At 51.6% G+C, this 15,153-nt stretch overlaps 1 protein-coding gene across 10 annotated transcripts in view; it reads left to right on the forward strand.

Moving 5' to 3' along the window:
- The window catches only part of Cacna1b (calcium voltage-gated channel subunit alpha1 B), a 200,632-nt gene that overhangs the window by 126,573 nt on the left and 58,906 nt on the right, over positions 1-15,153 (forward strand). For 7 of the 10 annotated variants that reach the window (XM_045146223.1, XM_045146236.1, XM_045146227.1 and 4 more), the window contains exons 21-25: positions 4,367-4,493; positions 8,962-9,091; positions 9,438-9,497; positions 10,773-10,879; positions 13,875-13,971. In XM_045146223.1, coding sequence (XP_045002158.1) covers positions 4,367-4,493; positions 8,962-9,091; positions 9,438-9,497; positions 10,773-10,879; positions 13,875-13,971 — 521 coding nt within the window. Of the gene's footprint in view, positions 1-4,366; positions 4,494-8,961; positions 9,092-9,437; positions 9,498-10,772; positions 10,880-11,475; positions 11,488-13,874; positions 13,972-15,153 lie in introns of all 10 variants that reach the window. The other 3 variants (XM_045146210.1, XM_045146214.1, XM_045146219.1) reach the window with 1 other exon arrangement.

Genomic DNA, 15,153 nt, shown 5'->3' on the forward strand with positions numbered 1-15,153 from the left:
TCTAGATACTACCTCACTCGCCCCGTCTGACGCCCACACATCTGGATTGCTGGTTAGAAAGATTCCAGCTCAGTTCTGATAAGCTCTGTGGGTGATTGCTCAGCCTGAGGCTGCGTCCTCCCTGCCCTCTCTGCAGGCAGCGATGTTAAGATGGATCAGTGGATTCAGCTGCAGCTTTTCTTTGTAAAACTCTCCAGCGCTTCCCCTGATGGCTTCAGGAGCAGGCTGATTGTTACCAAATGTGTGATTTCAGTAAGGGCCGTACAATAGTGGATTTATATTTCTGTCCTTCGTTCTGCGTTTATTACTTTGACCTTTTTTGTAAAGAAGATCATAGTTTATGAAATATTTGGTTACCTTGAAATATAGTTTGTGTTTTTATTAAACAGGACATACTTAATTCTGTCCCTTTATTTATGAATTTTCAAAATAATGAGTCAGTATCCTAGCAACTAACCCCAATATGACCAGTGGGAAATGTATTATTATGAAGCTTTAGTTTTTTTGTGTTAGATATGTGTTCTAGTCCTTTGAAGTTACTCTTACTTTTGAGTCCTTGTTTAAAAAAACAAAAAAGAAATGGTAACCATTAAAAAAAAAAAAAATTTATTGCCAGGCATGGTGGTGCACGCCTTTAATCCCAGCACTTGGGAGGCAGAGGTTTTTTCGAGGTAGGGCCTCACTCTATCTAGCCCAGGCTGACCTGGAATCCACTATGTAGTCTCAAGGTGGCCTTGAACTCATGAACTCATGCCTGAGACTACATAGTTAATTACCAGAGTGAGACCCTGCCTTGAAAAATTAAAAAAAAAAAAAAAGATCCACGTTTTGTTGCTCACATTTTTATACTTCTCATTTAAAAACTTCCAAATCCGAAGTCATTGGTGGTCCCAATTGCTTGTCACTTCTGCTCTTTAATCTTGGTTGTCTTGCTTCTTCATGGGCTTGTTGGCATCTTCTATCTGGAGTTTGAACGCGACCACCCATCCTCCTCCCCTTTGTCATTACAAAGTGAGATCATTACACCCTGCCAAAACCAAATTTATTGTTTACCTTTCATCTGTCCACCTCTCCTCCTCTTTCTCCTTTCTCCTTCCTTCCTCTTCTTCCTCCCTCTCTTCTTCTCCTCCTTCTCCCCCCTCCTCCCTCTTCTTTTTTTTTTCTTTTTTGTCTGTTTTTTTTTTTTTTTTTGAGGTAGGGTCTCACTCTAGCCTGGGCTAACCTGGAATTCACTGTGTAGTCTCAGGATGGCCTGGAACTCATGGCAGTCCTCCTACCTCTGCCTCCCAAGTACTGGGACTAAAGGTGTGTGCCACCATGCTCGGTCTCCCTTTTTTTAAAATTATTTATTAGAAAGAGAGATAGAAAAAGCATGCCAGGACCTCTAGCTACTGCAGATGAACTCCAGACTCATGTACTACCATGTGCATCTGGCTTTTACATGGGTCCTGGGGAATTGAGCCTGTGCCCTTAGGTTTTGAAGGCAAGCCATCACTGCAGTCCCTTCCTCTTCCTTCTTCATTCTTCCTTCCTCCTCCTCCTTTTCTGTTGAGATAGGGTCTTGCTGTAGCCCAGGCCCTCTGATTTTTGTTTTGTTTTTGTTTTTGTTTTTCAAGGTAGGGTCTCACTCTAGCCCAGGCTGACCTGGAATTCTCTGTGTAGTCTCAGGGTGGCCTCGAACTCATGGCCATCCTCCTACCTCTGCCTCCCGAGTGCTGGGATTAAAGGTGTGCGCCACCACGCCCAGCTAGGCCCTCTGATTTTTAAAAAAATAATTTTATTTATTTGAGTGAGAGAGAATGGGCATGTTAGGGTCTTCAACCCTGCAAATGAACTCCAGATGCATGTGCCACCTTGTGCATCTGGCTTACATGGGTCCTAGGAATTGAAACTGGGTCCTTTAGCTTTACAGGCAAACACCTTAATCGCTAAGCCATCTCCCCAGCCCCCGCTCTGCCTTTTTGATATCCTTTTATTTCTGCCCTCTTCCACCATCCATGATAACACAGGTAATGACTGCCACTGTGGTCATAAATGCAGTGGTCTTTTCATGTCCAGAAGACAGCGTTCCCAAGCACTCCTCCCTATCTTCTGGCTCTTTCATTTTTTCTAGCCCCTCTTCAGCAATGCGCCGTGAGGCTCAGAGGTCTTATTTAGTGCTGAACACTCAACAGTCACTTCTTCCCAGCACTTTGATGGGTTGGAGTCTCCCTGGTAGACACCACCAACTGCAGAACTGAGCTTCTCTGGCCAGAGGTGAAAGCAGTACTCATCTATGGGCATAAACACAAATATTTAGAGGGCAAATATGTGGGCACAACGTATCCATTTAGTCAAACAACAGTAGTAGCTTCCCCCTAGAGCCTATGACCTTCCCAGCCATAGGCCTTTTGACTATGGTTACAGTAGCAGACATGAATTACCTGCCATGAAGTGGGCCTCACCATCTAATTAGAGAGCAGTTGGTTACAGTCATCCCAGTATTGCACCAGTGAACACATCTTCCTGACTGATACATTGTGTAGCTCACAGGGTCCACTGCTGGGAAAAAAAAAAAAGACTTTTTAAAAATACTTTTAAGGGCTGGAGAGATGGCTTATGGTTAAGCACTTGCCTGTGAAGCCATCGCCCCCCCGTATGAGGCTTGATTTCCCAGGACCCGCATTAGCCAGATGCACAAGGAGACACATGCCTCTGGAGTTCTTTTGCAGTGGCTGGAGGCCCTGGCGCACCCATTCTCTCTCCCTCTCTCTCTCTGCCTCTTTCTCTGTTTGTCACTCTCAAATAAATAAAAATAAACAAAGGAATTTTTAAATACTTTTAAAATTATTTATTTATTTATGAGAGAGAGAGAATGGGCACATCGGGTCCTCTAGCTACTGTAAACAAGCTCCAGATGCATGTGCCACCTTGTACATCTGGTTTATGTGGGTACTGAGGGATCAAATCTGTGTCCTTAGACTTCAAAGGCAAGTGCTCTAACCACTAAGCAATTTCTCCACTAAACCATCTCTCCAGCCTCTTTTCTTTTCTCATTTTCCTTCCTTCCTTTCTTTTTTTTCTTTTTTCTTTCTTTCTTTCTTTTCTTTCTTTCTTTTTTTTTTTTTTTGATGTAGGGTCTCACTCTAGCTCAGACTGACCTGGAATTCTCTATGTAGTCTCAGGCTGGCTTTGAATTCACAATGACCCTCCTACCTCTGTGTGCTGGGATTAAAGGCGTGTGCCACCATGCCTGGCTCAACTTTTCTTTTTGAGTAAAGATCTTGGTTCCCATTAGAGATAATATGTCTTAGGAATTAATAGAAAGTGGAGGCTTTACATAAGTAATGCCAATTATTTTCTCAGAGGATTATATCATTTATATTTTCAGCAGAGAAATTTGATGGTGCTCCTTTCAAAAGTGTTCCCTTTTAAAGCACTCGCAGGCAGGTGGTCATTGCCCTGTGTGTCCAGTGGTCAGGAAGAGGCTAGGCTCCGTGGTCTCCACAGCCAGCTCTGAGGATGTACACCTCCGTTTTTTGTTGCTCTTTAATGTCTCTTTGCTTTGATGTGTCTTTAACAGAGTGGAAATGAGACATGGCAGTGGGAGTTGGCTCAGGTCACTGCAGTGTCTTCCTTGGTGTCCCTGAGGTCCCTGCAACTCTGTCATCCACAAAGACTGAAACCTCCATTAGCATCATTAAAAATGAAGACTCCTTGAGAGAAATCTATAGAATTGACTTAAAAAGAACACAGCTCATAGCCATTGTAACCCAGGGAGTTGGTGGTGGAGGCTGTGAGAGCAAAGTTGGGGGGGGGTGCAGTGGAGAGGCAGCAATGAGTGGGAGTCAGACGAGGACCTAAGGAGACGGGACGGCAAGGGGGAGGCCCGGCAAGACTTCCCCTCGCCAAGGTTCTGCTGGAGAAATCCCAGGTCAGGTCAGGCTGGATGAAATGATGGGGTTCAGGGAGTACCTGTGGGTCTGTGGGCCCCAGGCAGCCACAATTTACGCTATTTTGCTTCTCAGAGACTCCTCTAGGCATACGAAGGGCTCATCCAGGCACTGGGAGGCGCTGGCGATCACACCACAGACTGGTGCTGGCTTGATGCTTCTCCTGTCACCACCCTAGCTCCTTGGGAGTCGAGCAGGGCCTGCTGAGGTCTCGGTGGCAGACTGCCCTACACCTCTAGGCCTGGCTGGGGTGCTGCCCACTTGCCTCAGCCAAGCTCTGCCTAGTGAAGCTGTGTTCTTGGCCACATGTCCTTCCCTGGGTGGGTGCAGGATGGCGGGCCTCACATGTCCACGGTGTGCAGCTGGGAAAGACTCGTGTGTGAGAAGGCTTTGTGTGTGTGCACCCCTAACTTGGAGGCTCTGTGTCCTTGTAGGTGGTAACGTGGACCTGGAAAGCCAAGCAGAGGGGAAGAAGGAGACAGAAGCTGATGATGTGCTAAGGAGAGGCCCCCGGCCCATCGTCCCATACAGCTCCATGTTCTGCCTCAGCCCCACCAACCTGTGAGTCTCTTCACAGCTCATGCGTGGGCTTGGCCTGCCCATGTCTTTCACAAGGCTCCGAGAACATGCTAGCCAGTACACGTGGGATTATGCACCTTGCAGGGACTAATTCTACACACTTTACTCAAATTAACATCATTTCTCAGTAGTTCTGTAAGGCATGCCTGTCACCTCATTTCATAGATGAGGACATAGAACCTAAAGGAGTTCAGTGCCTTGTACAGGCACACAGTGAGGCCTTCGTGGTGGTGGACAGGGGCTAGATGTCAAAAGGATACCTCCAGATACCCACCTCTTCCCTGCTGTGGGTATTCATCGCTGCATACAGGGATCCTGTTTCTACCTGTCCTACAAATACCCCACTCCATCTACCTTTCTGCCATTGCCATGGTATTTCCCCTCCTGTGTGGACTCTGATGTCTGGTGTATATGTTAGTCTGGCCAACACTCATGGGCAAACAGCATACTAGGTGTTGGGAACGTACAGTGATGACTAAAGCAGAGAAGACCTATCCTTACCAAGCAAGTGGGCCAGTGTGGAAGCTAGACATTCAGCAGGTAAAGTAGTGTGGTGTAAAAATTCACACAGCAAAGCTGGGTGTGGTGGCGCACGCCTTTAATCCCAGCACTCGGGAGGCAGAGTAGGAGGATCGCTGTGAGTTCGAGGCCACCCTGAGACTATAGAGTTAATTCCAGGTCAGCCTGGGCTAGAGTGAGACCCTACCTCGAAAAAAAAAAAAAAAAAATTCACACAGCAATGTGTGCCAGGAAGTGCTGGAGCAGGCTGCTGGGAGTGTTAGAATTACTGGCAAGGGCTGGGCATGGTGGCACATGCCTTTAATCCCAGCACTCGGGAGGCAGAGGTAGGGGGATCACCGTGAGTACGAGGCAACCCTGAGACCACAGACTGAATTCCAGGTCAGCGTGAGCTAGAATGAGACACTGCCTTGAAAAAAAAATTACTAGAGAGGTCATGCGGGAGTCTCAGAGGTAAGACTGGATGAAAAACATGTGAAAGGAGAGAGAGAATGCTCTGGGGAAAAAGGAGAGAAAGAGTGAAACGGGAGCCTCATCAAGAACCAGCTGAACACTGTGTGGTGGTTTGGGAATAGGGGGTCAGAGAGCAACTTAACCTGTTCTCCCACCCCGTCTCCCCTTAACCGAGTATCTCCACTCAGCTACCCCAACACATCCCTCACCCTTCTCCTCTCGGCTATCACCCTCATCCCCTCTCCCTCCTCCTCTAAGCTCTCCCCACTCACCCCTTATCCCTCCTCCTCTCAACTCCACCCTCATCCCTCTCCTCCTCCTCTCAGCTCTCCCCCTCATCCCTCCCCCTCCTCCTCTCAGTTCTCCCCCTCATCCCTCTACCTCCTCCTCTCAGCTCAACCCCATCCTCTCTCCCTCCTCCTCTCAGCTCTCCCCATCATCCCTCTCCCTCCTCCTCTCAGCTCTCCCCCTCAACCCTCTACTTCCTCCTCTCAGCTCTCCCCCTCATCCCTCTCCCTCCTCCTCTCAGCTCTCCCCCTCAACACTCTCCCTCCTCCTCTTAGCTCTCCCGCTCATCCCTCTCCCTCCTCCTCTCAGCTCTCCCCATCATCCCCCTCCCTCCACCTCTCAGCTCTCCCAACTCATCCCTCTCCCTCCTCCTCTCAGCTCTCCCCCCTCATCCCTCTCCCTCCTCCTCTCAGCTCTCCCCATCATTCCCCTCCCTCCACCTCTCAGCTCTCCCAACTCATCCCTCTCCCTCCTCCTCTCAGCTCTCCCACTCATCCCTCTCCCTCCTCCTCTCAGCTCTCCCCATCATCCCCCTCCCTCCTCCTCTCAGCTCTCCCCATCATCCCTCTCCCTCCTCCTCTCAGCTCTCCCCACTCATCCCTCTCCCTCCTCCTCTCAGCTCTCCCCTCATCCCCTCTCCCTCCTCCTCTCAGCTCTCCCCTCAACCCTCTCTCTCCTCCTCTCAGCTCTCCCCACTCATCCCTCTCCCTCCTCCTCTCAGCTCTCCCCATCATCCCTCTCCCTCCTCCTCTTAGCTCTCCCCCTCATCCCTCTCCCTCCTCCTCTCAGCTGTCCCCATCATCCCTCTCCCCCCTCCTCTCAGCTCTCCCCATCATCCCCTTCCCTCCACCTCTCAGCTCTCCCCTTCATCCCTCTCCCTCCTCCTCTCAGCTCTCCCCACTCATCCTCTCTCCCTCCTCCCCTCAGCTCTCCCAACTCATCCCTCTCCCTCCTCCTCTCAACTCTCCCCACTCATCCCTCTCCCTCCTCCTCTCAGCTCTCCCCACTCATCCCTCTCCCTCCTCCTCTCAGCTCTCCCCATCATCCCTCTCCCTCCTCCTCTCAGCTCTCCCCATCATCCCTCTCCCTCCTCCTCTCAGCTCTCCCTCTCATCCCTCTCCCTCCTCCCCTCAGCTCTCCCACTCATCCCTCTCCCTCCTCCCCTCAGCTCTCCCACTCATCCCTCTCCCTCCTCCTCTCAGCTCTCCCCACTCATCCCTCTCCCTCCTCCTCTCCTCTCTCCCCACTCCTACCTCTTTGTTTTTTCCATTCACTACTTATTTATTGGGAGCTTACTCTGTGTGGGCTAGGGGTTAGGAGTGAACTTCACAGAATCAGACATAGTCCTTGCTCTCCTGGGACTGTCAGTCCGCTGGAGGCATGGACAATAACTGTAAAGCACAGCATGGAATGTAAAACAGGGAAGTCCTGCTGTTCTGGGACAAGGGGGAGTATGCCAGGGGAGAGATGTCTCCCTTGAACCTGAAGGACGAATGAATCGAGTGAAGAGTGGGGAATGAGTTTTGTTTTAGAGAAAGGTATTCACAACGATCAGGAAGTAGCAGGCAACCAGCGAAAGGCTCTAGAGAGAACTAGCACTCTGGAGGTTCCCCTGTGGAGGATGGAGAAGTGGGAAAGGTGCTCAGCTGGGGGTCCCGTCTGGCTGCACTTCAGTGGGCCATTGGTGGGAAGAAGGGGGGCAGGCGACTGCTTAATAGGTGTGTTGTCTAGTGTAGCTACAGTAGATATTTGGGAGTGAAATGCTTTGAAGAAACATTAGAGGCAGAATCTGATGGTAAATTAGACACAGAGGGAAGCGATGTGTTGGGGAGACATGCGTTTCCGTTTGCTGGCAGAAGATAGGGCACTCATGGAGACTAGCAGCGCTGTTGGGGTCTGGCTCAGCTATGGGGTCTAGCTACCTACTAGATCCTGCAGAATCAGGACAGCTGGGGACACCTCCTGGCCAGGGAGCTGGAAGCACAGTGGAGTGCTGGACCAGGTCACCACTGAATTAGGAGAGGATAGTGAGTGTCAAGGGATGAAGGGCCAGCAGGCTACCCAAAACCTGGGGAAGCCGGGCGTGGTGGTGCACGCCTTTAATCCCAGCATTCAGGAGGCAGAGGTAGGAAGAACGCTGTGAGTTCAAGGCCACCCTGAGCCTCCATAGTGAATTCCAGGTTAGCCTGAGCCAGAGTGAGACCCTACCTCGAAAAACAAAAAATAAATAAATAAATAATAATAATAATAAATAAAAACCCTGGGGAAGTAGCTTTGTGGGATGGGCAGAGGAGAAGGAGAAGGGTGAATGGGTGGTGGCTGGGGAGGGGGATGTGTCAGGCTTTTGAAAGTGAAGGACCCTGGGGGCATGGAGTGGAGGGTTGGTGGCAGGAGCATGCCTGTGGAGGCAACCCATGATGGCAGGATGTCTGCTCTACCTACTGGGTTTGTGGCTGCTCCCTCTCATCCACCACTTAGGGTCCATCCTTTGTGACCTGGCCAACTAGCTGCTCTGTGCCAACACTTGTTGGCACCTGCGAGTCTGGCTTGCTTATACCTACAGAGGCACTTTTTCCACTGGAGAGGAAGCTAGAATTTTGGTTTTCCCATTCAATGCCAGGCCCCGGTGCCCAGCAGGTGCTCAGTAATATTGAAAACAAAGCAGAGGTCATAGTCCACAGGTGACCAGTGTGGGAGACTAAATGGGGAGTGCATGGTGGTGTGTTCACTCGCAGTCCTGGGAGCTCAGACACAAGCATGCGCTCAGTACAGACCCCGACACACCCACCAGGGAAAGAGTGGTCTGCTCTCTGCAAGGCTGCTGTGCTCAAGGGCACTGGGCATAAACAGTACCTCTCTTTCACCTGTTCTGTGAAGGGCCTGACAGTTGTTATTGTCTTCTCCCAGTGTGCGAATGAGTAGTGGAGACGACCATGATCCTGGAGAATGTCATTCACATGTGTAGGTTTGGACTGGTCAGGCCTATGAGCTGGCATTTGCTGACCCCTACCCTGGGATGTCTATTCAGGAAATCCGGTCATTTGGCTGCTTTCCTCTGACCAGAGGAGCAAGGGTCAGAACTTCATCCCAGCACCATACCCTTCCGATGGTAGCCAATGAACCCTGTGAGCAGGATAGGCTGGCACACTGGGTTCTGGGCCAGTGGTGACCTGAAGCCTCGTCCCCACAGGCTCCGTCGTTTCTGCCATTACATTGTGACCATGCGGTACTTTGAGATGGTGATTCTCGTGGTCATCGCCCTGAGCAGCATTGCCCTGGCTGCCGAGGACCCTGTGCGGACCGACTCATCTAGGAACAATGTGAGTTGTTTTTTTTTTTTTTTTTTTTTTTTGACAGCTTGGGCCACCATGAGGCTGCAAGGGTGTGACCGGGCATACCCCAGGGATCACAGGGCTGGGGTGGTGTTGGAGGCCTGACGTCCCACCAGACATCCTCTGAGGTTATGGTGAGCAAAGATCTAGAAAAGCCCATTTCTTGGAGCCCCGATGTTGTGGACACGCCAGGTATCTCAATGGCCCCTGACACTTTCACTAACTGATCCCACCTGATGGGTGGTCTGGCCTCGGGGAATCTTGGAGCCAGTGATGTGGTCCTGGCCCTGGCTTCCAGCCTGTCCTTTGACAGCAGACCTGATTTTGGTTCTAGGCTCTGAAGTACATGGATTACATATTCACAGGCGTTTTCACCTTTGAGATGGTGATAAAGGTAAGATGTGGTGGCTCCTCGTGGAGGCATGTGGTGTGTGCACCAGGCATGTGCTCGGTCAGCGAATGTGCGCCTGTGTGGTTTGTATGTGCGTGAAGTGTTTTGGGAAACTAAAAGCCTTGCCAGTCCACAAAGGGCCCCCAGCACCATACCGTCCTGTGACACACTCTCAGGGCATCCTGGTCCTGCTGCACTTGGCTCCCAAGGAAAGGGACTTTGAGCTTTCTTTATGATACATATGTGGTCCTCCAGCGACAAAGGCGAGGCTAAGTGACATCAGGTAGAGTAACAAGGAGACTTCCAGAGAGGGATGGGCTGGAGGACTGTCAGATGCCAAAGACGAGATGAAAGTGGGTTCTGGAGTCTACCATGTCACCCATCCATTGCGACTTTCACTTCCCTTCACAAGGTGTCCCTTTCTTATATGCCTGACTTGCTTTCCAGTGCAGTGGACTGCACACACACCCACAGACATGAGCGCAGATGAGCGTGCGTGTGTCGCTGGATACATGCCGTCGGCTTCCAGAGGCTTTGTTCACAAAGCACATACAAAGGGGTGTGCCTTACCTCTGCTGCTCACAGGCTGACAGTCTGCAAGGCTAAGAGTTGATGATGCTTGCCAGAAATCACAGTAGCAGGCATGATGGAGCCAGGACATGAGTAAATGCCTATGAAGCTCTGGCCAGCTGTTCTCTTTCCCTGGGTGGACTCTCCGGGTGTGGGCTGTGTGCACTCCTTGGGGAAGCCTATCTGGTGCCAGGAGGGATGCAGAGCTCTCATCACAGCGAGGCTCTGGGGAAGGTCAGAACCGAAGCAAAACTCAGCCAGTTATGGGCTCTGTAGGGATATCAGGGTCAAGGCCCCACTGAGGCTATTTAAGAGAGTGACTTGGGGCTTAGCAGTTAAAGTGCTTGCCTGCGAAACCTAGAGACCCATGCTCAACTCTCCAGGTCCCACGTAAGCCCAACACACAAGGTGATGCAAGCACGCAAGATTGCACAAGGTGGTGCACGTGTCTGGAATTTGATTGCAGTGGCTGAAGGCCCTGGCGCACCAATTCTCTCTCTATTTCATAATAAAAGGGGGGTGACTTGGGTTATGTGCCATCTCAGAGAGCATGGGAGGTGTGTTTGAGCTGCTCTGAGGTCACAGTGTATATGATGTGTAGTGTGGTCAGAGCCAGAGCCATATCATCCCATCTTCCCCCGCTACCCTCCCCTGTGGTTGTGTTGCGGCTCTTCCTTATGAACTCTGCTGTCCACTTATCTCCTTCAGATGATTGACTTGGGACTGCTGCTGCATCCTGGATCCTACTTCCGGGACCTCTGGAACATTCTGGACTTCATTGTGGTCAGTGGAGCCCTGGTGGCATTTGCCTTCTCGTAAGTAAACTGCATTCGCCCTGGAGCCAATGGGCATAGCTCCAAGAACCACAATGGGGTATGAGGACCCTTGTTGGCTTCCCTGATCAGTCTGTGCCACTGGAACTGCCCAGACAGGACTGTCCTACCTTCTTGAGGCTGGACAGTGGGGTTGGGGATCCAAGATCGTTTGTTGCTGACCTCACTTGTGGCCTGGGTCTGAGCAGGCAGGCCTCTGGCTGTTTGATGTCTGCCTTGCTGGGGTCCTCTGGAGCCAGCTTTCCTTCTCTGAAGCAAGTGCCTGACTGGGAGGCCCATGTGGCTGTTGCCCTGGCTGGTGGACATCTTCCTTGGTGGGTGGGACTTCTTAGGCCATTGGTGGCTGAAACTGAACCCTCATGGAGGGTGTGATGCTCAGTGGGGCCAGGGATGGAGCGATTCTGGGAAAATCACAGGGTGACATTCAGAAATAAGAACGACCTCAGTGGAGACCAGAGACCGAGGGGAGGGGCTGGATCTTCTCTGGCCCCTGGGAGGACCGACGGAGGCTCGCACAGCTTCTCCCACAGCACTGACTCTGTTGTTCTCTTTGTCTTCCTGTTGCTGGACTCTGGTAGGAGCTTCATGGGGTAATGCCTCACCCTCCCCTCATAGTATGCCTGACATCACGGCACGCCTATGGCCTTTGGCCATCCATCATGGCCTCACTTCAGCTCATTTGCCTTCACCCCATCTGGGCTGCATGCTTCCAAGGGCCATCCCCAGGCCACCATTCTTGCCATGCCTCTGGGGATTGGTTGGGGGCTGGGCCAGGCTGGGCTGGGCACTGTCAGCCCTTGGTAGGGAGGCCCTCAGTGAACAGTGTGTCCAGTTGAGCACTGGAGGCTCGAGTATTGGCCTGGAAGGTGGTGTGCTCCTGGGTGGGAGATGCCAGTGATGACCATAGCCCAGGATGCCGGACATCCTGAGGCTCTTTCCCAAGGCTGCTCTCTGGAAATGCAGATTTGTTTCTTCATTTCTCTGCATGAGTCACCTCTACCTCCCCATATCTCCCCTGGGTTTCTCAGTGGGTCCTTTGAACTTGGACAGAAGATCAGCAAGGACTCACACAGTTTGAAACTGCAGGGAAGGCACCAGTGAGGTCCCTGGTAGAAGTAGGGGATGGGCAGGACCCACCCCTGCAGCCTTGGAGCAAGTAAAGGGAGGAGAGACTTGAGCCCAGAGGACAGTCTTCAGTGGACAGTTCTCCTGAAAGCTCCCCTCCTCCTTTACTGCACACCCTGGCTGGTCCGCATCCTGGTGCTGGCAGAGGGATGTCGGTGAGGGTGGGTTTCGGGCATGTTGAGCAATGGGTGGAGGGGCAGGTTTTTATTGTTTTTTTGAAACCAGCCCATCAGCCAATGCTGGCCTTGAACTCACACACCTCCTGCCTTGGCCTTCTGAGTGCTGGGATTATTGGCCTATAACACCATCCCCAGCCAACTTTAGGTGCAGTTTGATAGGGTTCTGAAAGGTGGGGCTGGGGAAGAAGAATGGGGCCTCAGCTATCCTTTCCTATTCCATAAGGCCTGAGCGGCTCCCTACTTGGCCCAGAGGTTTTCATCTTTTAAAAACATATATTTTATTTACTTATTTGAGGGAGAGAAGGTATAGACGCACTGGGGATTCTAATCACCGCAGACAAACTCCAGACGCATGTGCCACCTTGTGCACCTGGCTTACATGGGTACTGGGGGATCGAACCTGGGTCCTTGGGCTTTGTAGGCAAACGTCCTAACCATTAAACCATCTCTCCAGCCCATGACCTAGAGTTTTGCTAGAATCCAAGCAAGGCCACTGGGTGCAGGGCCAATTATACTTGCAGGCCGAACTCAGAGGTCTGGCCTCTGAGCTGTTTAGGTCGGACTCCCTCCCTGTGTGTGGGAAGCCTTCCCAGCACTGCAAGCCTTGCCCCTGACTCTTAATTCTTGATTCCTCTCCAGGAGGCAGGGGAAGCACCTAGGTGTGCTCTGGCTTCCATGAGAGTCTCTGCTCTGGGCTTCGCCTTTGAGCTTACTGCTGGTGCCTGGAGCTTTCTTGCCTGACTTCCCACCTCCCCTATCTGAGTTTTCCTGTCTGCTACTTCCTTGAATACCGGTGGCTTCTGTTTACTTCTCTGGACCTCTCTCTAATCTCTCCCCTCCCATTTTTCTTCTCCTGCTTGAAACTCTCTCTCTCTCTCTCTGTGTCTCTATCCTCCTCTCTTTCTCTCCTTTTCCCTCCTCCATTCTCTTTCTTTTTTTCCCTCTTTTCCTCTCTCTCCCTCTCTGCCTCTTCCTTCTCCCATCCTCCCCCATTTCCTCTCTTATCCTTTCTTTCCCTTCCCTCTCCACTCCTCCTTTCTCCCTCTCTCTTTCCATACCCCTCCCCACCCCTCTCTCTACTCCTGCTTTCCTCCCTCTTCCCTCACTCACCTACTCCCCATCTCTTCCCTTCCACTCCTGCCTGTCCTTCTTTTCCTCTCCACCCCTCCTGTATCCCCTCTGCCACTCTCTTGCTCTCTTTAACCTTTCTCTATTCCTTGGACAGTTTTATGTCATTGAAAGGTGCTGAGTAGCTAAGGACAGGAAGAGGCCAGTAAAGTCCCCTTAGTGACAAACAGGACAGTGGTTCTAGTGCTAGAGAAAGTTCTAGCATGACAGGCAGGCTCACAGACCTCCAGGCCTGGGTTGCAGACCTCACAGGCCCCCTGAATCCTCAAACCAGAAGCTGATTTGGAGGTGTCTATCAAGAACCCTGGGGCAGTGGAAGTAGCCATTATGGTCAAGCTGACCTGTGTACCAGCTGCGTTACCCTGGCCCTGGCCTGACCCCTGTTCTCAGACGAGGCCCAGGTCAAGTAGCCTTGCACTGGGTCCTCTGCCTGGAACCTGAGACAAAAATGCTCAGGGGATTATGAGCCACACTGAGTGGGCTGGGTGGGAGCTGGGCTCACCCCAGCATTCTGCCTGTCAGCATCAGTGGCTTCTCCCTTCTAGAGGATCCAAAGGGAAAGACATCAACACCATCAAGTCCCTGAGAGTCCTGCGGGTCCTGCGGCCCCTCAAGACCATCAAACGGCTACCTAAACTCAAGGTTGGAGTCTGGATTGGGGCTCAAGGAGTGTGTGGTGCATGTGGGTGCATGTGTGTGGGTGCAGGTGGGTGCATGCCTGTGTGTGTGTGTTACATGCGTCTTCTCGAATTGCCATGGCAGGCTAGCTGTGGCCCTCCTCCAAGGTGGCTTGTTGCCTGCAGTCTGTTGTGTGAGCGAGCCCTCTCTATTAGGCCAGAGCACCAGATGGGACACCGCTCTTCAGCAGTTGTAGAACAGGGGAGAAGGCCTGCTGCAGGGGCTGGAGTGAGTTCAGGGGTGATGCTAACAATCAGGGACTCCAAAAGCCAACTGGGCCCAGGAGGGTGGGCGTGCCTAAGGTTCAAGGTGAAGGAACTGCGTGCGAACGCAGTCTAATGATGGCAGAACCCGTGCCAGGCACACCATGGTTTGAATGCTTTCGCTCTAGTTCTTCGAAGCCTCACACAGTTGGCTTTCGTCTTCCCAGCTTGGACAAGCCAAGTGTTAGAGCCATTAGTCCAAGTGGACATTTTGGAAAGTTTGCCTAGAACCTGTGTCTTTGGGGGTAGGTAGAGAGGAACTGGGAAGGCACTCCCCCCATAGAACTGCCTGGGCCCAGGCTGGACTTGCACCCAAGGTGGCAGGACGGCGTGCTGGGTACAAGGCCACAGTTTCCTGGGCTCAGGCAGCTGTCAGCATTTGGAGTGTGTCAGCCAGCATCTCTGAGATGGCTGCCGGTGTGCGGGACGGCCTGAGAGGTGTCTCTGTAGCTCTGAGAGCAGCACTGGGTACACAGAGTGGAGAGAAGAGACCAAGTGGCCAAATGCCCTGTCCTGTGGTCCTCAGGGCCACAGCCCCTTTGCAGCAAGAAGACATTTTCTGCCCCCCACCCCCGCCTACACACACACACACACACACACACATTTTTTCTTTTCTTTTGAGACAGGATCTTGCTATGTAGTCCAGGCTGGCTTTGAATTCATTGTCCTCCTGTCTTAGCCTCCTGAAGACTGGAATTGGAGGCATGTGCCACCATGACCAGCCATTTCTTCCTCAATGGTGTTCTTTGAGATACAAAAATTTGCTTGCTTGTTTGTTTTTTCAGTTTTTCTATTTTGTTTATTTATTTATTTACAAGCAAAGAGAGAGAGGAGATAGAGAGAGAATGGGCATGCCAGGGCCTCTAGCCACTGCAAACTGCCC

This window comes from Jaculus jaculus, chromosome 1 (assembly GCF_020740685.1).
Source record: "Jaculus jaculus isolate mJacJac1 chromosome 1, mJacJac1.mat.Y.cur, whole genome shotgun sequence".
NCBI classification, from domain to species: domain Eukaryota; kingdom Metazoa; phylum Chordata; class Mammalia; order Rodentia; family Dipodidae; genus Jaculus; species Jaculus jaculus.